Source organism: Barbus barbus, assembly GCF_936440315.1.
Source record: "Barbus barbus genome assembly, chromosome: 23".
Classification (NCBI taxonomy): domain Eukaryota; kingdom Metazoa; phylum Chordata; class Actinopteri; order Cypriniformes; family Cyprinidae; genus Barbus; species Barbus barbus.
The window spans coordinates 12426684-12452794 of NC_136751.1; the positions used below are offsets into that span (position 1 = coordinate 12426684).

Genomic DNA, 26111 nt, shown 5'->3' on the forward strand with positions numbered 1-26111 from the left:
TATATAAAATAAAAAAACAGAGAATTTATACCTATAAGCGCCGCTCGGGTCAAATTTTCCTGCTATATAATGCATGTATTTTCGAGCTGTCATATTCTTGCCACTTATGTTTTAACATCATACATTTCTAGGCAACACCTTTCACTCACTGATTTAGCTGTTATCAGTTTCATAAATAAAGTAAAAATGACTAAAAGAAGGCGGTTTATGGAAGGTAGGTATTAGAAACACTAAATGCCATGAGTGATGGAGAATCTGATGGTGAAGTTATGCGTCTGGGTCGGCTTAGCATCTGACGGCTCATCTGACAGTGATCCAGACATCATATTTAGATGTTTTAGCCTAAGGTTCCTCATAATTGGTCAAACTTTGGTTTTATTATTTAATAATTGTCTTGCCATTTCGTTTATTGTTCGCTAGTGTGTTGCTATTTATTCTAGTCTGGCCGTTTCCTGAATAAAAATAAATAAAAAATCCAATCTATGATGTAATGAATAAAACTTTTTTTTAATTATCCGAAGTTTATTGGTGTTGTTCTCTTATTCAAATTATAAATGATATAACTAAACATATTAATAATTGGGCCTAGCTGAAGCTGTGCGCTTGAATTTGTCATAGCATCATCCTATACAGTGTGGTGAATTATTATTGCTCATTAATTGTTGTTAATAAGGAAATAAGTAATTTAAATAACATGGGTTATCCTAATATATTGATTAATGACATTGAATTATAATATTACACCTCCCAAATATTTACTAGCTTCTAATTTTCGTTGTCAGAGCAGGCTTTTTTTTTAGCTTACTAACCATAATGGATTAGTGTAGGCTGCATTAAAAAGACTCTAGGCACTTCTTTGTGAAGACAGTGGCATAATACAATGAAATAATGTTTTTTTTAGCCATATAAAAACAGTTTCCATGCGTGTGGGTAAAATGTACCCGCTGGCGCTTTTAGGTATACAGCGACCTCTGGTGGTTCTAGTGTTAAATCACGCCAAAAGTAGTTGTAAAATAAACACCAGTCTTTTACGGTGAAAAACAGGACGGGGTCATCACTGGTGTCGTACGTGAATCTTTCATCACTGTCCATGGTGCTCAGCCTGACCTCCCTGTTGGTCTTGTCAAAGTTGTAACCGCATATGCGATTACTGAATAAATGAAACTCGCACTTGACATTATCCAAAGGTTCGTGGAGGAATTTGATCAAACAGAGTCTTTGTTTCATCTTCCTAGGCGCCGGAGTGAGATCGACCATAGCGCCCTCAGTGGTCTTCTTGTGGGTTTTAGGTGATGATGCCTCGGCCATTGTTGCAGAATAATTTCTGTTTTTCAAATTCGCACGGCGTTACAACTGGAGCTATCGCTACATCCATGTTAGGGGCTGGCAGTAGGCGTGGTCTAACCGCAACACTCGTAAGCTCATTCTGAGTTTGACACGGCCGTGTGAGGTTATCTGACGGATGCTGCATAAGATAGTCTGCTCTTTTTTCTTTTCTAACTTGTGACAAAAGCTAGCTTTTAAATTGTAATGTTACAAGATTTTGACAAGTATCTTATGCTCTTACTTAACGGTTTGATATTGTTTTTTATTTCACACCACGGTAAGATAAGTCAGCTCTATATTATTTAACGTGTAATGTTAGACTACAACATAGATTTTGACAAGTATCTTGTGCCGTTGTTTTAACTAACGAGTCAGATGCTTTTTTGTTTTATTTTCTAACTTTTAACAAGCTCTAACTTTTCCTAAAACTGTTTTAACAACTTGACTGGTAGAGATAAAACAGTCGTTGATTGTTTTACGTGTATGTTTGATGTTTTTTTCTTGTCATGGGCTGGGTTTGCTTCTCTGTCTCTCTCACACACACACAGGATTTCACACACTCAGGCACACCCATGCCCATTCTAGCTGTCTTCACCTGTTTGTCATCACAATCAGCGCTCGTGTTGCTTTGCGGTGACACCTGTTCCCACTCTGATCTAATCAGTGACTATTTCCAGTGGCTGTGCCTGCTGTTCTCTGTCGGATTATTGTGTGTCATGCGTATGCTATTGTTTCGCTTTTCATGTCAAGGCACCATCAGAGGTCTAACCACATCTTGTCTTGCCTAAGTATTCTTAGTGTCCTGTTGCTGCTTCCAGTAAGCCCATTTCCATGAGCTCTCTCCAAGTCGGGAGTCCTCCGAATTGGACCATCCTCAGTTGTGTTTTGTGTTTCATCCAGTTCTGTGTCATTGTACGACAGACTGCCTTATTTTGTGTCTTCATTAAAGACTGTTCATACTGACTGCCTTTGCCTGTGGATCCTTTATATCATCCCTGACAAAATAATCCGACCAACATGGATCCAGAAAAGGAGGAACCTTTTCGATCAGCGATGGAGATTCAGGGAGTCATGCTTGGCAGACATGAAGAGGAGTTGTCTGCCGCCCGTCACGCAATTGAAAGTTTGACAGCACAGGTGACAGATTTATCTTCTCGTCTACTACAGCTTTACCAAGAACCATCAACTTATTTCAGCCGTCATCCTCCTCCTGAGCCGCGTGTTAACAACCCCCCCTCCGCTATGCCGGTGAGCCCACTGAATGCAGAGCTTTTTTGACTCAATGTGAGGTTGTTTTATCTCTCCAGCCCCAGACGTATGCGGGAGATCCCGCTCGGATCACCTTTGTACTTTTGCTTCTCACGGGGCGTGCTCGCGAATGGGGAACTTCCGCTTGGGTGGCACAGACCCTTTGCTGTGATAGTTTAGAGCTCTTCATGGAGGAGATGATCAAGATATTCGATCGATCTGTTTTCGGCTGCGAGGCTTTGCGCCATCTTGCTGTGCTTTATCAGGACAGAAGGTCTGTCGCTGACTTCGCCATTGAGTTCCGGACTCTGGCGACTACGTGCGAGTGAACCTGCTCTGGTCGCTCGCTTTCTGGAGGGACTGAATGTGGATCTTAAGGAGGAGATTTATGCACGTGGACCGCCAACTCAGCTGGATCAGCTTATCGAACTGGGCATTCGTTTGGACAAGTGCTTCGAGCAGCGGAGGCGGGTTCGAGCTTCTGATTCAAGACGACTAGAGACTCTTACACCAGCTATGGTATCTTCTCCTCTCAAATCTGATCCTGAACCTATGCAGCTGGGGGGGGGGGGGGGGTTCGTATTTCTGCGGAGGAACGACAGCGGCGGATTCTGAACTGCCTCTGCCTTTACTGTGGCACGGCTGGACATTTTGCCTCTTCGTGCCGGTTAAAAGCCAGAGTTCGCCAGTAGACGGAGGAGTACTGGCGAGTGCAACTGTCATCCCCTATTCACCCAGGTCTTGTACGACTGTCTCTGCTGTTCTCCGATGGGCTGGTTTTACAATTACTGGTCCAGCGCTCATCGATTCGGGAGCAGAGGGCAATTTTATTGACGCGAGATGGACTAGCAAACGGAGGATCCCCCTGTTGGACTTGAATGACACCACCACCGTCTTTGCCTTAGACGGTAGGGTACTGTCTTCAGTTCACCGTATCACCATTCCGGTGAGCCTTAGTCTCTCTGTGATTTCCTGAGACAGTATGTCCTTTTTTGTTTTCCAGTCCCCTTATACCCCCATTGTTTTAGGGCATCCCTGGCTTACTCGGCACAACCCTCAGATTGACTGGGTTAAGGGTTCCATTCTCTCATGGAATTTGTCATGTCATGTTAACTGTTTGGTGTCTGCTGTCCCTGATGTTTCCTCTGTGTCTGTGTTTCATGAGGAGCCTGGTGATTTGTCGGGAGTTCCGGAGGAGTACCACGACCTCCTTGCCGCCTCATCGTCCTTACGATTGCAGCATTGAGCTCCTCCCGGACACCATGCCACCCCCGCGGTCGATTATACTCGCTCTCAGCGCCTGAGAGGGAGGTTCTGGAGAAATACCTCACAGAGTCCCTCACCGCGGGGATCATTGTTCCGTCCTCCTCTCCTGCCGGTGCGGGGTTCTTCTTTGGGAAGAAGGATGGCTCCTTGCATTCCTGTATCGATTATCGGTGGCTGAACAGCATAACAGTCAAGAATTGCTATCCCTTGCCTCTTATGTTGTCGGCCTTCAAGATCTTACAGGGCAAAGGTCTTCACAAAGCTAGACTTGCGCAATGCCTACCACTTGGTACGTACTAAGGAGGGAGACGAGTGGAAGACGGCGTTTAACACCCCTATTGGCCACTTTGAGTACCGGGTTCTACCGTTCGGGCTGGTCAACGCTCCTGCGTTTTTTCAGGCCTTAGTTAACCTGTTAACCTTCGCCCCCCCCATTGTGGGTCTCACAGGTGAAAATAACCTACCTAAACTAAAACGGTAACAGTTCCTGACAAAGTGTGCTACACAAACAAATTAGGTATCTTTGGAAAGAAGACACTCTAGGCTTTACTATCTATCATCCAGACTTGATAATGTTCAAAAAGATAAAAAGTTATAGACACTGACGTGCCTTGAAAAATATTTTTTCCACACTGAATGTTTTTTTTATTTCATATACAAATACATGGAATAAGTCCTGGAGCAATCCAGAAAAGTAATGGATTGAAAGCCACATGTCTCATGAGTTCATATTTCAAATTTGAAGAAGATACCATGAAAAATTAGATTCCTGCAATATTTTTTCTGAAACTATTTATAGTCCCCCCACCCCCCTGTTTGAGGAAAAATAACCACCAAATGGATTGCAGAATTATACAAACTATTTTAGTCATTATACATATTCCTACATAGTTTTTCAATTATAAAATATAGACAGATTTATTTGAGCACTAAAAAATACAAAAATAATTATTTGAGTAATAAAAAAGGAAAAAAAAAAAGAAAAAAATGCTTTGTATATAGTATGTATACTGAAGTATTCTGATTGCCAGACATGAACTGATATTGGCAGACATGGTCATACAGTCAGTAATCACACGCTGATGTGCTTCCATTCAGATGATAATCATACAGATGGGCCATATAATCAATAATAGCTGATCAATGAATCACAATGATAGCCGTTATAGAGTCGGTAATAAACACGCTGATGTCTGTCCATACAGATGATAATCATACAGATACGGCCACGTTCCCCACACAATACACACACACACATATAAAAAATGTAGAAGAACAAAAAAAACTGTTTTTTTTATGGATAAAGCAGATCGCTAAGTAACGCCCTGCTCAGATGACAGCTGCGTCACAGCGTGCTTCATGGCTGGCTGGAGAGAGCGCAAAATTCAAATAAACTATATTCCGCTTTTCTGAGATTTTTTTTTCTGTGGACGGTCACATTCTGTTTGTAAAACTGTATGCTACAGCACCGTGTTGTTTTTTACCACCAAGACGCAGTTTTTGAGAGTAATTTATTCCATAACGCACGCGAACAATAACTCTCCCGAAGAAATGAAATGTAAACAAAGGAATATTCATCCTTATTACAACGTTATTGTTTCGCTGGACTAAAAGTACTCGCTGGGATGTTGTTTTGTGGACCCTTACCTGTCTAACTAAACTGGGATTTCAGCAGTGGACGCGTTTGTGGCTCGTTATTACAATGATAAAGGTACGTACGGCTTTTTTATTCTGCATGTTTTGATGTTTACTGCTTACACAAATGTAGCAAATAAATTCCTTATAAGCTTTTCATCAGAAAACAGCGATCTGTCGTCGATGCTTGAGGCTTAGACCTTCAGAATGATATATAGTTTGTCAAGATTAATGATATTCTTTCACGTTAAATTCATTCATAAACATTAAACTAGTGGTGGAAAAAATGCTTCAGTGCGCCGTCGCTCTGGTAAACGTTAACAGGTTAATGACGTCTTGAGAGATATGCTAAATGTGTTCGTGTTTGTGTATTTGGATGACATTCTTATCTTCTCACCCTCTCTCCAGGTACACGTACAGCATGTCCGCCGAGTTTTGCAGCATTTATTTGAGAACCGCCTGTTTGTCAAGGCGGAGAAGTGCATGTTTCATACCCAGTCTGTCATGTTTCTCGGTTCGGTGATTTCGGCGGAAGGGATAAGCATGGACCCTGACAAGGTTTGTGCTGTCATTGATTGGCCCGTTCCAGATTCTCGAGTTTAGAATCTCGAGATTCTTCAGCGGTTTCTGGGGTTTGCCAATTTTTACTGCCGTTTTATCCAAAACTTTAGTCAGGTCGCCGCTCCTCTTACTTTCCTCACCTCGTCCCTGACTCTGTTTGCTTGGTCCGAGGCTGCGCTCGATCGGCTCAAGGGCTCCCATTCTTATTACCCCAGATCAATTTACAATTTATTGTTGCGGTTGATGCCTCCGACGTCGGGGTAGGAGCTATCTTGTCGCAACACTCTTCCCTTGAAGACAAGGTTCATTCGTGCACTTTCTATTCACATCGCCGTTCGCCCGCTGAGCGCAACTACGACGTCGTTAACCGAGAGCTTTTGGCAATCCGTCTGGCGCTAGGTGAATGATGACACTGGTTCGAGGGAGCCAGTGTGCCGTTTATTGTCTGGACGGATCATCAAAATCTGGAATACATTCGCTCCGCCAAGAGACTTAACGTCTGTCAGGCTCGGTGGGCACTTTTCTTCGGCCACTTTGAGTTTTCGATCTCGTTTAGACCCGGTTCTAAGAATCTCAAGCCAGGCGCGCTCTCACGTCAATTCGGTTCGTCAGGGGGGTCCCTCGACCAACGAGAGTATTTTACCTCAGTGTTGTGTGGTCGGGGTGGCCATCTGGGGAGTGGAACAGGCTGTGAGGCAGGGCTTGAAAACGGAAAAAAATGTCAATCGGTTCATTCCGAGCAGAATCGATATTTTAACGTTTCCGTTCCTGCGTTCCTCTGTATTATTACCGTTCCGACCGGTTAGAGTAGGAAAAATAACGGTTAATACAGTTATTTTTAAAATTGTCTTTGCCTATAATAATAATAATAATAATAATAATAATAATAAAGTACTGTGTTTTCTTTACACAAAAAGAAAAATAAATAAAAAAAAAAAATACAGAAAGAGATGGTATCTTAACCCGCTGTGCTAATAGGCTATAGCATCATCTTTTCTAGATTTTTACATTTCTAAATGTAGGCTACTAAACAAAATAAAAAAATCTATTAATGCTTTAAAGACATTAAAGAATTTTTTAAAGATGTTTGCTGCAAATTGTAAAAAAAACAAAAAAACGCTACTTGTATAAAATGTTTTGAGGGGAAAAAAAACAAAGGCTAAGCCTGCATTTTATTAGCTTATTATTCAGAAATGATGTAGGCTAAAATGCCGGTAAATCAAAAATGTTTACAAACATTATAAACACTAGGGATGTGCGCTACGACTAATTTGACTGTCATTTAAACGGAAGTTTTGTATCCGACTAGTCGACTAGTCTAAAAGCTAGAAACCCCCAAAAAATGGCAAAAAAAGTGCGTGTGTCTATATAACAGCCTACACTTGAAATACTTAAATCTTTGAATCACACTGTCAAATCCTTCAATTAATTCTGCTAAAAATAGGTCATGATTATGCTTGTCTCGCGTTATCATCATTTAATATTAGGCGGTCGTTAAACAGAAAAAAATTAAGAGCATACACTCAACAGAGCCCTGCACGGCCCTCAAATTTAGGCCCTAGCCCGGCCCTGGCCCGAGATGCTCAGGCTAGGCCCGGCCCACGTCCGACAGCTTATCAGAATTTCCGACCCGAGCCCTTTTTTTCCCCCTTCTCCTAAAACAGTTTATACTACTGTTTCGGCTATTAAAATAGTTCCGTTTTTTGTGTAATGGCAAAATTATTATATTTCGTTTTGTTTTTTTATTAAGTTAATTTAGAAAAACGTTGGGAGCATCAAAAACAAAAGAATGCTAGTTTTACTTACTCCATGCACATTTGTTAACGTGGTCTGGCGAAAGACTGGACTAGACGATTCTGCACTTGAAAAAACAAACAAAAAAAAACTCGCTCGGCAGGAACTGAAGTCATAGGCACGCAGAGAGTTTCGAAAAGAGCCCGGAAATCCCGCAGCACCACCAAAGTGGGTCTTCGTTCAGAAGAATACATCGCGTGCATGGGATCACGGACCGCAGCGACGTATGAAAGATTGACATTGTTGGCTTTGGCTAGCCTCCAAGCTAACGCATAGGTCTTTCGTGTGGTTATTCTAAGCTCGCCGCAACTGACGTGAATACAAGGCATGAGAGGTCTGAGGTAAAAATGTAGTTTCTGCCCAGATATGCTTTTAAAAATATTTAAATATTTTGATATGTATTCTTTTTCAAAAGTTTTATTTTAACTTATTTAAAATGTTTTAAAATGTAACGTTAAAATGATGGTAATTTGAATGATAAAATGTTTTTTTGGGGTTTTTTTTTTCTCTTGTGTAATCGACTATTGTTTTCAGTGTCGACTAGTAGGAGCTGTACCGTTTAGTCGACTAGTCGACTAGACCCGCACATCCCTAATAAACACAGTAATTAGTTTCTCTCCACAACAAATCCTCTAAACTTAAGGATAGCCTATAGGCTATAAAAACGTCATTCCAAAAACAAATTAAAGGTGAAACTGATGCCTACCTCTCTCACTCGGCACGAATCCAAATGTTTCCATATTCTCGACGTATAGCCTACTAAAATATTATTTATTGGCTTTTACTTTCATCGAAGCACTTTCATACTTCGTGGCCATTAGGAAGTCGTGGCCTAATGGTTAGAGAGTCGGACTCGTAATCGAAAGGTTGCGAGTTCGAGCCCCCGGCCGGCAGGGATTGTAGGTGGGGGGAGGGAATGTCCAGCGCCCTCTCCACCCTCAATACCACGACTGAGGCGCCCTTGAGCAAGGCACCGAACCCCCAACTGCTCCCCGGGCGCTGCAGCATGGCTGCCCACTGCTCCGGGTGTGTGTTCACGGTGTGTGTGTGTGTGTGTGTGTGTGCATTTGTTCACTACTCACTGCTGTGTGTGTGCACTTGGATGGGTTAAACGCAGAGCACCAATTTCGAGTATGGGTCACCATACTTGACAATACGTCACAACTTTAACTTTACTTTACTTGAATTCGTGATTGGTTGACAGCAAATTTAAAATATTAAATGGAACGATAAAATAACGTTATTAACCGGTTAATGGCCATTTCAAATTTTCGATTCTGTTCGGAACTATAAAATTTGATTTAGTTTCTGTTTCCGGTTCTGTTCCAGTCAAAATTTTGTTCGTTTCCGGTTTCCGTTTTCGTTCCTTGAACCGGTTCAGAGCCCTGCTGTGAGGAAAGCCCTTTTTCATGTCACGAGACCACCCCGTGCTCCTGAAGGAACGTTGTTCGTTCCTGAGGTCATACGCTCAGCAGTTCTTCGCTGGGGGCTCTCGTCCAGATTGGTGGCACACCCAGGAGTTCGAGGCACGTTGGCTGCAATTCATCAACGGTTTTCGTGGCCTACTAGAGAGCGTGACATTCAGCGTTTTCTTGCTTCTTGTCATGTCTGTGCCCAGACTAAGTCTAGTAACACTCCACGAGCAGGCCTTCTTAGACCTCTTTCCATTCCATCACGTCCGTGGTCTCACATTGCGTTGGATTTTGTGACCGGTCTTCCGTTTTCGGCTGGGAATACGGTCATCATCACCGCTGTGGACCATTTTTCAAAGGCCACTCATTTTATCCGTCTCCCAAGATTACCGTCCGCCCGTGAGACCGCTCAAGTTATGGTAGATCACGTGTTCAAGATCCATGATCTTCCTTCGGACAATGTGTCTGATAGAGGGTCTCAGTTCACCCCTCAGTTTTGGAGGGAATTCTGTCTTCAGATAGGGGCATCCCCCAGTCTGTCGTCAGGATTCCATTCACAGATCAATGGGCAAGCCGAAAGGACCAATCAGATTCTTGGTCGCATGTTGCATAGCTTAACCTCGCGGACCCCCGCATTGTGGTGCGACCAACTGTCCTGGGCCGAGTATGCCCATAATTCTCTGCCCTCGTCTGCCACTGGGTTATTCCCATTCGAGTGTTGTCTGGGTTACCAACCCCCACTATTTACATCCCAAGAGTCCAAGGCCTCCGTTCCCTCTGTGGAGGCATTTATTCAGAGATGTATACATACATGGAAGAGGGTGAGATCTGCGTTATGTCGTACCAGAGCACGTACACGTCGAGTCACCAATCGTCGCCGGGTTAGGGCTCACAGGTATATTTGTGGTTCAAAAGGTGTGGCTTTCCACCCACTATTCAAGAGTTCTCGCAAGCTGATGCCCCGCTTTATTGTGCCCCTCACCATTGTAAAGGTTCTCAGTCCGGTCGCGATCAAACTCAAATGGTCCCGTCAGTTGCGCCGTGTTCACCCTGTCTTTCACGTGTCCTGCATCAAACCAGTTATCCGTGCCCTATTTCCAGTGGCTGTGCTTGCTGTTCTCTGTCGGATTATTGTGGGTCATGCCTATGTTATCGTTTCGCTCTTCATGTCAAGGTACCATCAGAGGTCTAACCACGTCTTGTCTTGCCTAGTGTTGCTGTGCTCGCCTAAGTATTCTTGGTGTCCTCTTGCTGCTTCCAGTAAGCCCATCTCCACAAGCTCTCTCCAAGCCGGGAGTCCTCTGAACCGGACCATCCTCAGTTGTGTTTTGTGTTTCATCCATTTCTGTGTCATTGTACGACAGACTGCCTTATTTTGTGTCTTCATTAAAGACTGTTCATATTGACTGCTTTTGCCTGAGGATCCTTTATATCATCCCTGACAGATATGTGTGTGAAAACACTTTAATAAAATCTTCCCTATATCCTGTTTAACACAGTTTCACCATTTAAAGTTTAAAGCACATAACAATAGCACCCCCACACAAAAACACATTGTCTTAAATTCCTTGTGATCACTGGGGTGAATGAAACAGATGGCCACTTAGACGGGTGGGGGTGTACAAACAGGTGTCCGAACAAGTGCCCAGTTATGGGTGGGGGGGAGGATTTTTTATGAATAAATCAAAATAAATCAAATTTTTGACCACAAGGTGCCCTACCATCTCTCTGCTATTTTAACTGCCCTAAATTGAGTAAATAAACCCTCTTTCAACACGAAGAAGATAGCGAGCAATGTTCCTCGCTTATCTTAAAGTTAAGGTTCTATTCTTTCAGGTATGCTTTTGGCTCTATTATTAGTGCTGAGGCTGTACAATTGTGTATGTGACAAATAAAAATCTTGAATCTTGTACAAAAAGACAGTTGGAACGATTATCCGAAGGGTGGGTTGACCTCAGAGAATTTAGCCCTCTTGCCAACTGCAGGGCACACCCTGCGTATAACTGATCCCTCTGAACCCTTACTGCTCAAAGCCAGTTCATGTCAGTCGTTCCCCTTTCATGGCACGGCAGGATTGTATTGGTTCCCCATAAGTGTCTAGTGATGCAGTACTCGCTCTGTATCGAAAGGGAACGTACTCGGTTACTTACGTAACCTTGGTTCCCTGAGATACAGAGCGAGTACTGCGTTCCTTGCCCTTCCATGATGCTGCACGACCCAGTGTCATCGCTTCAGTCAAATTTACCTGAGATCCCATGGCGAAATGCCCGCTTATATAGCCAGATGGCCCCACCCATTCTGGAGGGCTCTGACAGGTTTCATTACCATAGGCTCGTGTAGCTCCGCTGCCGAGCCATTGGTTCATTTTTTTTAACCACTGCACGAACCAATGGCCATGCAGTTACACTATGGGATTGTAAAGGCTTCAGTCCTCGGAGAAAAAGGAGTTTTCCCCATAAGGCAGCACTCGTTCCCACATCTCAGGGAACTGAGGTTACGTAAGTACTATGTTTTCTTTACCAAGAAAGTGGCAAAATAAAAACCACTATTTCCTGTTTCAAACTTTCACATAGCATATTTAGGTTATAATAACAAAAAATTCAAATCCAGATTTTGATTTTCAAAGATTTATTATAAAAACTTTTTTTTCCCAAAATACAATAAATCCATTGAATCAATACACAATTTATTTTTTCATATTAAATAACAAATGCATTTGTGCAGAAATGAGCATGCTGGTCTGAAAAGGAGGTGTATTCAGGCGCATTGTTGGAGCATTGCTATTTTGAGGCAACTGAAATAGACTGCGCCATTGACCAACTAAAACCTGGTCTAAAGTCAATGGGCACAAGGATGTGCAGCAGCACACAAACATTCCAAATATTAAAGGATTACAATGAAAAACATTATTATTGTGTAGGCTACATAAATGTAAAAATGCCTACAAGCCATAACGGATAGTCATCGCATGTATCAGAATTAGCTTACCTATTTGCTCGCGCACGAGCTCATCCGTTTCCTCTCTGGAGATGCGTTCACTCTTTGCTCTTGCAAATTCTGCCGTGTAAATAGCAAATCTGCCATGGCACAAGCGCAACTGGCTTTTAAATGGAATGGGGGCGTATTACAGAAAGTTTCTTATCTTAGATTTTAACTTAAGATATGATATGTTAAATTAGGATTTTTCGCAAATTTGTTTTACAGAAGCAAATCTTAACTTGATTTGGGATTCTTATCCTATCTTACAAAATAGTATCTTATCTCTAGTTAGGAAATCTTAAATGGTATAATCAAGCTCGACAATCTACTCTCAGGTCTGTTACCAAGCAACCAACACTGCTGATGAGGTAAACAAAAGCTACTTCATGTTGAAAATTGCCTTTTGAAAAAAAAAGGCATTATTCTCTTGCACTACAACCAGCAATGGTCCGTGACAATTTTGTTGGTCTCTATAATGCTGGTTGCAGTTCCTGTGCTAACTGTAACATGTTGTGTGGCAGTCTGTAATTACTTATAGGTGTTTTGTCATCAAAATATAACACATCTTCAGGGTCCTCTAAGAGTCTTTCTACCATTAAACATCCTCGTTTTTCATTTTCAATTATTAATAAATGTAATACCATTGTCGGACAGCACAGTTGTAAGCGTTTTTTTCCGTTAGCTTTCAAATCATTTTGAAGTTAGGACAGCTGTGGGGTTGTCCTAAAGTTAAGACAGTTTTTAGGGTTTTTTGTCAAGTTAGGAGGTTTCTGTAATACCCCTTTCCTATCTGTAGTTAAGATAAGATAACGCACTTAAGAAATGCTCTGTAATAGCTTTTGTCCTAAATGTGGTCCTAACTGAAATTGCCATGGTTACCAAACAGAGAAGATAAGATTTTAAAGTTAGGATCTTTCTGTAATACACCCCCAGATTGGTTTATTGCATGTTATACCCAAAACACACCCATTACTCATTAAGAGAACAAGGACAACTCTTTTAGACCACGTGCCAGGTGCGCCGATAGTTTTCTTCCCGTCATTAAACATTAGCAAAAATGGATTCATAGACACCCTAAGTGCAGCTGTGCCATGCGCTTTAGACTTTGATCATTAAAATAGGGCCCCTTGACCTTATTGCATTGAATATCAAACATAGACAACAAAGTAATACATGCATAAACTAGTGTTAGTTCTATATAGTAAAATGGGGTTGGGGCGCTGTGATTTATTGAAACTGAAAGCCCAATACTATTGTGCTTCCTTGAATTATTTTTTTTATTTATTTGTTTTTTTGAAAACAAACTTTCTCCCCCATGAACTACTACTTTGACACCACCTCAAATGACTTTTGTTAAAGTGTGAATTGGCTAATAATTGTTTTGTGAATTGTGTTTGAAAATTGTTTTGTTGTAAGTGAACAATATAACAATTACATTTTCTAAGATACACCCTTGAATGGCATGATTCTTTTACTTTGTGTTGACTTTTTTGTGTTTAACTGGTGGTTTGAGTTATCCTGGGTTAGAAAGTATTCATTTGAATTCTAAATTATACACTGAACAAAATTATAAATGCAACACTTTTGTTTTTGCCCCCATTTTTCATGAGCTGAACTCAAAGATCGAAGACTTTTTCTATGTACACAAAAGGCCTATTTCTCTCATATATTGTTCACAAATCTGTCTAAATCTGTGTTAGTGAGCACTTCTCCTTTGCCGAGATAATCCATCCACGTCACAAATGTGGCATCACAAGATGCTGATTAGACAGCATGATTATTGCACAGGTGTCCCTTAGGCTGGCCACAATAGAAGGGCACGCTAAAATGTGCAGTTTTACTGTATTGGGGGAGGGGGGGGGGGTCCGAAACCAGTCAGTATCTGGTGTGACCACCATTTTCCTCACACAGTGCAACACATCTCCTTTGCATAGAGTTGATCAGGTTGTCCACACCTCTTTAATGGGTGTGCGAAGTTGCTGGATATTGGCAGGAACTGGAACACTCTTAAATTATACGTAATTTTGTTTAGTGTATTTGGTAGGTTAAAATCTACCTTGTGCCCGAATTATAAAATTGCAAGGAATTTATTCAAATTACTACTAAAACAAACAAGAATGTAAATGAGCATAGATGAAACAAAATATATGTAAAATATATTTTGAGTAGTATTTTTCAAAGAATTTTCTGGATATTATCTAATCTCCACTATTCCAGTATTCACAATATACTACTGCCTGACGATGTGAGAAAATCTGGCTAATTAACCTGACTTTAGTCCACCCCTATTTTACCTGACTCATGTCCTGCCCTATCATGTCATTGGCCACATTCTCAATCATTCTTCCATAATAATTATGTATATAAACGTGTGAATACTGTATCGTGTCATTTGCATTTGGCAGTCACAGTTGAGCTCAGTCTTTGGGATGTTCCTCTCTCTTTACACATTCTTGTTTTTCTATCAGCTTCATACAAAGGCAGGAAACACTCTTTGCCGAATAATGGGAGACCCCCAGTATCCGCTGCTTTCCAAGGATGGAGACATAACAATTGGAGGCCTTTTTCCAGTCCACAGCATAGAAACAATACCTTCATTTGAGTTTACACAAAAACCTCAGCTTTTATCATGCTCCAGGTTTGTTACATTTGAAATATTAGAGCAAATAATGAATTTAAAACAAAAGGCATTTTCAATTAAAATCCATTATTTCTATGTATATATATATATATATATATATATGTATATATATATATATATATATGTATTTTATCTTTTCCAACTTATCACTTTTTAAGTGTAATTTCTATTTTGCAGTGTGTATTTGAGAGATTTTCGACTGGCACAAATCATGATATTTGCCATTGAGGAGATTAACAGAAGTGAAAGTTTGCTCCCAAATGTTTCTGTTGGCTACAGAATCTATGATACCTGTGGGTCAAGACTGTCTACCATGAGTGCAACTATGGGACTGATGAATGGTCAGGAGTTTGGTGAAGGATACAGATGCAATGGCCACTCTCCTTTACATGCTATCATAGGCGAATCAGAGTCTTCCGCGACAGTGATTCTGTCCAGAACTACAGGACCTTTTAAAATTCCAGTGGTAAAGAGCAATAACACTGTGAATGTTTAACACAATCACAGATGACAGTATCACTGTGTCTTATGCTTTCTTTTTCAGATAAGTCACTCAGCCTCATGTGATTGTCTCAGTAATAGGAAAGATTACCCTTCAGTCTTCAGGACTATGGCTAGTGATTATTACCAGAGCAGAGCACTGGCATCCATAGTCAAGGACTTAGGCTGGTCTTGGGTGGGAGCTGTGAACAGTGACAATGAATATGGAAACTATGGAATGGCAATATTTTTGAAAATAGCCCAGGAGAAGGGGATTTGTGTGGAGTACTCTGTCAAATTCTACCGAACAGAGCCAGAAAAACTCCAGAAAGTGGTAGACACAATAAAAAAAAGCACAGCAAAAGTGATTATTGCATTTATTTCACTTCCTGAGATGGGCTTACTTACTGATCAGTTAAGTATTCAGAACATTACAGGCTTCCAAATGATTGGAGTGAAGTCATGGATAACTGTAAACAGTCTGATTACTCCAAACAGTTTTCGGGTGCTTGGAGGGTCACTGGGTTTTGCAGTGAGAAAAATCAATATTGAAGGGTTTGCAGATTATGTCTTAAAAGAATTCTGGAACACAGCTTTTCCATGTTCACAGAGTGAGGGGAATTTTTCTCAATATTCATTAAGTTGCAGCAGATATGAGGAACTACTTTTACTAAAAAATTACAACAAAGACGTACCTGAACAAAGATATGCAAGCTACGTCTACAAAGCCGTTTATGCTGTGGCTCATTCACTACACAGTCTACTCAAGTGCAAAGAAAAAGAAGGTTGTGAGAAAGGTCTGACAATACAACCACAGCAGGTAAAAGATAAAAGAAAGGTGAATATGAAGGGAGCAGATGAGAGAACCAACTTTTAAAATGCCTCAGTGATAATGTCTTTTTTCACTAGATTGTTGAGGTTCTGAAAAAGGTAAATTTCAGCATAAAGACAGGAGATCTTGTGTGGTTTGACAGCACTGGTGGCGCAGTAGCCCAATACGACATTATTAATTGGCAGAAGGACTCAGATGGTTCAATACAATTTAAATCAGTGGGATACTATGATGCCTCGCTGCCCCCTCACCAACGCTTTGAGCTCAATACTGAAAACATAATCTGGACTGGAGGACAGCGGGAGGTAAATGGCAGTAATATGTTTGTCCTTCATAGTTTGTTTAAACTGAGGAAATCAATCAATCAATGTATTATTATTATTAATAATAAAAATGTATTGATAACAAAGAAACCACTAATAATAAATGTTTAATAACTTCATATTACGTTTGTTACTTTTCACTTGTCAGTGTTAATTAATGCTTGTTCTTAATGCATTAACTAAAGTTAACTGGCTTAGGATGATTAAAAAATGTATTTATGGTCTTTCATACCTAATGCATTAGCTAAGATGAAGCTTATTGTAAAATGTTGCTAAAAACACTGCGGTTAATTCATGATGAATAAGTTTAAATATTCGATGTATGTTACATTTTTTGACTTCATTACATTAACTGGCATTGGAAATGCAGATAAAAAAGGCCATTTGGCAATGTGTTTATCAAGTGGACAAAAGTAATGGCAGAGTTTGAGTTTTCAAAAGTAAAGTGACAGTAAAATGCTCAGTAGACTAAATAATTATCCTTAATTCTTATAATAGCACGTCCATGGTGTTCACAATACATTAGCTCACAATAGCTCCCATTGTGCATTTGCATCATAATTTATTGCTCAAAGTTAATAAAATATGTGATCACTATTATTTATGGGCAGAAGCCAAGGTCTGTGTGCAGTGAGAGCTGCCCTCCAGGCACTAGGAAGGCTGCACAAAAAGGAAGACCTGTCTGTTGTTATGACTGTATTCCATGTGCAGAAGGAGAAATCAGTAATGAGACAGGTAATCTGACAGCCCATCTCATTCATGTAATTTGCTTTTCTTTTGTCTCTAACTTGTGATTGCAACTTTCTTTTCCAGATTCAAATAACTGCAGGCAGTGTCCAGAGGAATACTGGTCTAATGCTGAGAAAAATACATGTGTGTTAAAGGCTGTAGAGTTTCTGTCATTCACAGAAGTTATGGGTATAGTGTTAGTTTTTTTCTCACTCTTTGGAGTAGGATTAACTGCGCTGGTGGCCATCCTGTTTTACAGAAAGAAGAACACCCCCATAATAAAAGCCAACAACTCAGAGCTGAGTTTCCTGCTGCTCTTCTCATTAACTCTGTGTTTCCTCTGTTCACTCACTTTCATTGGTCGGCCCACTGAGTGGTCCTGTATGTTACGTCACTCAATGTTTGGGATCACATTTGTCCTCTGTATCTCATGTGTTCTGGGCAAAACAATAGTGGTGTTAATGGCCTTTAAGGCTACACTTCCAGGAAGTAATGTCATGAAATGGTTTGGGCCTGCACAACAACGACTCAGTGTGCTTGCCTTTACACTTGTACAAATTCTTATTTGTGTGCTTTGGCTAACAATATCTCCTCCATTTCCTCACAAAAATCTGAAATATTATAAGGAAAAGATCATCCTTGAGTGCAGTCTGGGTTCTACCATAGGTTTCTGGGCTGTGCTCTGTTATATTGGCCTACTGGCTGTATTTTGCTTCATTCTGGCTTTTCTGGCACGCACACTGCCTGATAAATTCAATGAAGCCAAATTCATCACATTCAGTATGCTGATATTCTGTGCCGTATGGATCACTTTTATCCCAGCTTATGTCAGTTCTCCTGGAAAATTTACCGTAGCTGTGGAGATATTTGCCATTTTAGCCTCAAGCTTTGGTTTACTATTCTGCATTTTTGCACCTAAATGTTATATCATCCTGTTCAAGCCTGAAGAAAATACAAAGCAAAATATGATGGGGAAATCAATGTCTAAGCTCTGCTGATAAATAAACGTGTTTATTATATATATATATATATATATATATATATATATTTCTTTTTTTTTTTTTTTTTTAAATAAAGAACAACTTTGAAATTATACTGCAAAAATAGGATATGTTGCTGAAATGCTGACAAATCTAGCATATATGTTCACTACATTTAAAAAGGAAAATTGATAGTTTTACTGTAATACATTTCTCTATATACTTTCATTACATATTTCAACTGCAAAGCATAAAAAAAACAATAACAAGATAAACTATCAGTAATGAAATCACTAATGCAAATTACATACAGTCCAAAAAATTATCTTCTAAGCAAGTTGGATCCTTTGGAATCTTCTGTAAACTGTGTTTGAAATAAGGTACAAATATGTTATTTTACAATGTAAAATAGTAATGTGGAAATGGTTATTATATGCATTATGATTGTTATGTATGATTAAATGATGACAGAAAAGTCATATAGGTTTGAAACAATATGAGAGTGATTAAATGATAATAGAAGTTACATTTTTGCTAAACTATCCCTTTCAGGTTCATGTGGCATCAAGGTGAAGTGAAAGTTGTTCAAGGTGACATGTCGTCTAAATAAATGTAACGATGGCTACAATGAATCTCCTTCTTCCTTTTTTATGTAAAAAGAGAGAATATAGTTGTGCCATTATTGTTACATATGCTATATATGCAACTGTGCTTTTATTTTATATATACAGGTCCTTTTCAAAAAATTAGCATATTGTGATAAAGTTCATTATTTTCTGTAATGTACTGATAAACATTAGACTTTCATATATTTTAGATTCATTACAACACAACTGAAGTAGTTCAAGCCTTTTACTGTTTTAATATTGATGATTTTGGCATACAGCTCATGAAAACCCAAAATTCCTATCTCAAAAAATTAGCATATCATGAAAAGGTTCTCTAAACGAGCTATTAACCTAATCATCTGAATCAACTAATTAACTCTAAACACCTGCAAAAGATTCCTGAGGCTTTTAAAAACTCCCAGCCTGGTTCATTACTCAAAACCACAATCATGGGTAAGACTGCCGACCTGACTGCTGTCCAGAAGGCCATCATTGACACCCTCAAGCAAGAGGGTAAGACACAGAAAGAAATTTCTGAACGAATAGGCTGTTCCCAGAGTGCTGTATCAAGGCACCTCAGTGGGAAGTCTGTGGGAAGGAAAAAGTGTGGCAGAAAACGCAGCACAACGAGAAGAGGTGACCGGACCCTGAGGAAGATTGTGGAGAAGGACCGATTCCGAAGATTGTGGAGAAGGACCGAAGGACCTTGGGGGACCTGCGGAAGCAGTGGACTGAGTCTGGAGTAGAAACATCCAGAGCCACCGTGTACAGGCGTGTGCAGGAAATGGGCTACAGGTGCCGCATTCCCCAGGTCAAGCCACTTTTGAACCAGAAACAGCGGCAGAAGCGCCTGACCTGGGCTACAGAGAAGCAGCACTGGACTGTTGCTCAGTGGTCCAAAGTACTTTTTTCGGATGAAAGCAAATTTTGCATGTCATTCGGAAATCAAGGTGCCAGAGTCTGGAGGAAGACTGGGGAGAGGGAAATGCCAAAATGCCTGAAGTCCAGTGTCAAGTACCCACAATCAGTGATGCTGGTGTTGGTCTACTGTGTTTTATCAAGGGCAGGGTCAATGCAGCTAGCTATCAGGAGATTTTGGAGCACTTCATGCTTCCATCTGCTGAAAAGCTTTATGGAGATGAAGATTTCATTTTTCAGCACGACCTGGCACCTGCTCACAGTGCCAAAACCACTGGTAAATGGTTTACTGACCATGGTATTACTGTGCTCAATTGGCCTGCCAACTCTCCTGACCTGAACCCCATAGAGAATCTGTGGGATATTGTGAAGAGAAAGTTGAGAGACGCAAGACCCAACACTCTGGATGAGCTTAAGGCCGCTATCGAAGCATCCTGGGCCTCCATAACACCTCAGCAGTGCCACAGGCTGATTGCCTCCATGCCACGCCGCATTGAAGCAGTCATTTCTGCAAAAGGATTCCCGACCAAGTATTGAGTGCATAACTGAACATAATTATTTGAAGGTTGACTTTTTTTGTATTCAAAACACTTTTCTTTTATTGGTCGGATGAAATATGCTAATTTTTTGAGATAGGAATTTTGGGTTTTCATGCCAAAATCATCAATATTAAAACAATAAAAGGCTTGAACTACTTCAGTTGTGTTTTAATGAATCTAAAATATATGAAAGTCTAATGTTTATCAGTACATTACAGAAAATAATTAACTTTATCACAATATGCTAATTTTTTTAAAAGGACCTGTATATAAATATATTAAAAAAAATAGATTTTTATGGGGGTTTACAGCAGTGACAGCAGCATTCTATACTGCCCTACAAAACCAAAGTGTGGTAACTACAATAACACTGAAACTATCAGTTTTTACATCAGCCAGTCATTTAAATTTAATGAATTCATTTAAAGCCTTCTTAGGATTACATTTTTTATAGATATAAACCATGACCACTGATGTGACCTTTGAGCACCAAAGTGCAGATACTGCACTGCCTTTGAATGACCTTACACAACTAAAACACTATTGCAAAAGCAAAGTGCAGTATCTACAAACTAATTTCTTGTTGTTTCTTACTACATGTTGATGGTTTTTAACTTTAATAGTTTATTGATGTTTGTATGTTGTGAATGTTAAAATTGCTCAGTAGTAAGCCTCAAGATCATCTTATCAAAATGCTCCTTTCACCATAAAGAGTGTTTTGCTCATTTTATTTAACCTGTTAACCTTCGCCCCCCATTGTGGGCCTCACAGGTGAAAATAACCTACCTAAATTAAAATGGTAACAGTTCCTGACAAAGTGTGCTACACAAACAAATTTGGTATCTTTGGAAAGAAGACACTGTAGGCTTTACTATCTATCATCCAGAGTTGATAATGCTCAAAAAGATAAAAAAGGTATAGACACTGACGTGCCTTGAAAAATATTTTTCCATTTTTCGAGTTTTTTTATTTCATATACAAATACAGGTCCTTCTCAAAAAATTAGCATATTGTGATAAAGTTAATTATTTTCTGTAATGTACTGATAAACATTAGACTTTCATATATTTTAGATTCATTACAACACAACTGAAGTAGTTCAAGCCTTTTATTGTTTTAATATTGATGATTTTGGCATACAGCTCATGAAAACCCAAAATCTCAAAAAATTAGCATATTTCATCCGACCAATAAAAGAATGGCCATTATGTTCATTTATGCACTCAATACTTGGTCGGGAATCCTTTTGCAGAAATGACTGCTTCAATGCGGCGTGGCATGGAGGCAATCAGCCTGTGGCACTGCTGAGGTGTTATGGAGGCCCAGGATGCTTCGATAGCGGCCTTAAGCTCATCCAGAGTGTTGGGTCTTGCGTCTCTCAACTTTCTCTTCACAATATCCCACAGATTCTCTATGGGGTCTCACGCCTGTACACGGTGGCTCTGGATGTTTCTACTCCAGACTCAGTCCACTGCTTCCGCAGGTCCCCCAATGTCTGGAATCGGTCCTTCTCCACAATCTTCCTCAGGGTCCGGTCACCTCTTCTCGTTGTGCTGCGTTTTCTGCCACACTTTTTCCTTCCCACAGACTTCCCACTGAGGTGCCTTGATACAGCACTCTGGGAACAGCCTATTCATTCAGAAATTTCTTTCTGTGTCTTACCCTCTTGCTTGAGGGTGTCAATGATGGCCTTCTGGACAGCAGTCAGGTCGGCAGTCTTACCCATGATTGCGGTTTTGAGTAATGAACCAGGCTGGGAGTTTTTAAAAGCCTCAGGAATCTTTTTCAGGTGTTTAGAGTTAATTAGTTGATTCAGATGATTAGGTTAATAGCTCGTTTAGAGAACCTTTTCATGATATGCTAATTTTTTGAGATAGGAATTTTGGGTTTTCATGAGCTGTATGCCAAAATCATCAATATTAAAACAATAAAAGGCTTGAACTACTTCAGTTGTGTTGTAATGAATCTAAAATATATGAAAGTCTAATGTTTATCAGTACATTACAGAAAATAATGAACTTTATCACAATATGCTAATTTTTTGAGAAGGACCTGTACATGAGTCCTGGAGCAATCCAGAAAAGTAATGGATTGAAAGCCACATGTCTCATGAGTTTATATTTCAAATTTGAAGAAGATACCATGAAAAATTAGATTCCTGGAATATTTTTTCTGAAACTATTTATAGTCCCCCCACCCCCCTGTTTGAGGAAAAATAACCACCAAATGTATTGCAGAATTATACAAACTATTTTAGTCATTATACATATTCCTGCATAGTTTTTCAACTATAAAATAATAGACAGATTTATTTGAGCACTAAAAAATACAAAAATCATTATTTGAGTAATAAAAAAGGAAAATAAATAGAAAAAATTGCTTTGTATATAGTATGTATACTGAAGTATTCTGATTGCCAGACATGAAGTGATATTGGCAGACATGGTCACATAGTCAGTAATCACACGCTGATGTGCTTCCATAGAGATGATAATCATACAGATGGGCCATATAATCAATAATAGCTGATCATTGAATCACAATAATAGCCGTCATAGAGTCGGTAATAAACACGCTGATGTCCGTCCATACAGATGATAATCATGCAGATACGGCCACATTCCCCACACAATACACACACACACAAAAAATGTAGAAGAAAAAAACAGTTTTTTATGGATAAAGCAGATCGCTAAGTTAGGCCCCCCTCAGATGACAGCTGCGTCACAGCGTGCGCCAAAATTCAAATAAATTATATTCCGCTTTTCTGAGACTTTTTTTCCGTGGACGGTCTCATTCTGTTTGTAAAACCTTATGCTACAACACCGTGTTGTTTTTTTTACCACCAAGATGCTGTTTTTGAGTGTAATTTAGTCCATAACGGACGCGAACAATAACTCTCCCGAAGAAATTAAATGTATACAAAGGAATATTCATCCTTATTACAACGTTATTGGGATGTTGTTCTGTGGACCCTTAGCTCTCTAACTAAACTGGGATTTCAGCAGTGGACGCGTTTGTGACTCGTTATTACAATGAATCGGGTACGTACTGCTTTTTTATTCTGTCTGTTTTGATGTGTACTGCTTACACAAATGTAGCAAATACATTCCTTATAAGCTTTCCATCGGAAAACAGCGATCTGTCGTCGATGCTTGAGGCTTAGACCTTCAGAATGATATATAGTTTGTTAAGATTAATGATATTCTTTCACGTTAAATTCATTAATAAACATTAAACTAGTGGGGAAAAAAACGCTTCAGTGCGCCGTCGCTCTGGTAAACGTTAACAGGTTAAAAAGTAATTAATTACAGACCAAGTAGTTAAAGGGGTCATATGATGCGTTTTCAAGTTTTCATGATGTTTTACTAACAAAGTTCGGGAGGAGCACGTTCAGATAATTAACCTTATTAACACGACAGGAGCACAATCAGTAATCAACCCAGTCAACAAGATAAGAGGTGTGTATATATACACAGCCGACTCAACTCTGTTGCTTGACAGTTTTCCAGCATCCCTCTGCCACCCCTTCTCCACACTTACAACTATTCCTGTCCTAACCTATAGGGGGGTACTCTGGGTTCGGGTCGATGTTCCGAGCTCGGAGCCCTCCCCTCGGACAGCATGCCAAATACGCATAATCTTTATTCTTTTTATTATATGTAAGTGTGAACTTTCCCTTTGGAGTGTTACAAGCTGATTATGCATAGATAAGATCCCTGAAGCTGCAAAGACTAAAGTCTCAAAACCAAATAAATATTCTTTATCAAAGTTAAGACTCTGCCACGTCCCCCTAAAATGGCTTGTTCAAACACGCCCCCACATGTCTACGTCATGATGTGGAAATGTTTGCGTAACACAACCCAAATGTTCACGCAAAGAAAGAAGGTCTGGTTTCAGTAACCGCAGTATTGTTGATGCAGTCATGACAGGGAGACGCTGTGTGTTTCTATGTGAAAGCAAAAGCACTTTATTTCACCTTCTGAAAGTAGATGTATTTAGGAATCATTAAGATTACTTACAACAGAACAGCACAACCCAGATGTTATCACAACGCATTTTATGGACGTCTGTTTCGTGAACCTAGGAGAGGAGGTAATTCTGACTTTGCTATGACAATCTGACGCTTGTGAATCAGCGTCTGTATGTTTTGTTATTCGTTTAAGTATTTGCTATTGAATGGTCAAATGCAGAGTTGTGCGTTGTGTGTGTGTGCGCATGCGTGTGACAGAGGGAGAGAGAGAGAGAGGGTCACATCATAGTGGAGTCAGCTGTCTTAATCGTGGCTTGTGTGCAAACACATACGAGTATCATCACTGTGTCTGTCACGCGACTCTGTTCTCCTTTCAGGCTTGAACTAATGATAAAACTAAGGACATTATTAACTGTCTTTACTTTTATTTTGAAAGCTGAAGCTCGCGATTATGGAAAGGGGCATTATATTTCCAACAAGTGCTTCACGTTTCACGCATGTGCTGATTTGTGACTACGTGTTTTGAGTTTGAGCTCCATCAAGTTGATTCTTTATCGTCTATTTTCTATCTTAAAAATAATTTTATACAGCATAATTTTCATTTCTATAACGTGTGAATATATCCCCTATAGCATTCTAAAACAAAACCAATCAGAGTGCCTTGTTATTACTAGTTTTATTTTGATTTCTCAAGTCTGCTATTAGCTTATAGCCCATTAGCATCGGCAGCTGCCGCTAATCTCGCTTACATTGCTAATACTCTGTTTACACACACTACCATTGTTTCACTGATACTTGCTTAAATGGCGGATTTGTGTCTACATTTGAGTGCAGGTGAGGACACATTCTAGCTGCATTCGGTGCAGCTGGAGCTGGAGGCCGTGGAGAAGCAGATCTGCTACCTGGTGGAGAAGCAGGCCCAGCTGAGAGAGCGGAGAGCTGCTCTGGAAACATCCCGGGCTGATGATGCTCACAAGTCCGGGGTAAGTATACAGCACGCTGCTAACACTCCACCACCTCTACTCTGTATGTCTCTCTGCACAGGCCCTGTGCACCCAGGACGCGATCTTCCCAGATGTCCTTCACTCCGGCGCCGGGACGCCACGGACCCTGGGTGCACCAGCAGTGGAAGACGCGAGCCAGGCCCCGGGTGACGATCTCTCCCCCTCCGCTGCCTCTGGTCTTTGAGATCTCCACCCGGAACCACTTCGCTTCCCTCGGCGAGACGGAACATGACGCTGTGATCCTCGGAGACTTCATTGTCCGGCACGTCCGTGCTAAGTTAGCTGAAGGTAAAGTGCACACTCACTGTTTCCCCAGTGCTCGTGCACTCGATGTTTCTGCGCAGATACCCACGATCCTGAAAGGCGACAAAAGCATCGGTGCTGTCATGCTGCACGTGGGGGTTAACGACACCAAGCTGCGGCAGACGGAGAGACCCAAGAGGGACTTCAGGAGCCTAATCGAGACGGTACGCAGCACATTCGCCCGTGACAACAATCTTCGTGTTAGGACCGCTTCCCACGTATCGACGAGGACATGAAAGATTCAGTAGACATTTAGTCATTTGGCAGACGCTTTTATCCAAAGCGACTTACAATTGGGGAATACAAAAAGCGATTAATCTTGAAGAGGCAATCAGAGAGAGGAAGTGCTCGTAACACCAAGTCTCAGTCATTGTTCAAATAAGTACAAGCTAGTAAGGGAGGGAGAGAAGGACAGAGGGAAAGATTAAGTTTTTTTTTTTTTTTAAGTTTAGGATGAAGTCAAGTACTGCCGAAAGAGATGTGTTTTCAGTTCTTGCTTGAAGATTGACAGGGATCCAGTATTCCGAATAGGGGTGGGAAGATTATTCCACCAGCCAGGA

General features: G+C 40.4%; 1 protein-coding gene and 1 pseudogene across 2 annotated transcripts in view; one reads left to right on the forward strand and one right to left on the reverse strand.

The window, feature by feature from the left end:
• The window catches only part of LOC306842616 (extracellular calcium-sensing receptor-like), a gene marked incomplete at both ends in the record, with an annotated part of 36968 nt that extends 18744 nt beyond the window's left edge, over positions 1-18224 (forward strand). Inside the window, 5 exons of the mRNA XM_079373580.1 lie at positions 15040-15328; positions 15407-16162; positions 16252-16479; positions 17109-17232; positions 17311-18224. Of these exons, the coding sequence (XP_079229706.1) occupies positions 15040-15328; positions 15407-16162; positions 16252-16479; positions 17109-17232; positions 17311-18224 (2311 nt within the window). The remainder of the gene's footprint in view (positions 1-15039; positions 15329-15406; positions 16163-16251; positions 16480-17108; positions 17233-17310) is intronic.
• The window catches only part of LOC306842993 (extracellular calcium-sensing receptor-like), a 189408-nt pseudogene that overhangs the window by 55880 nt on the left and 107417 nt on the right, over positions 1-26111 (reverse strand). The window lies entirely within an intron of this gene.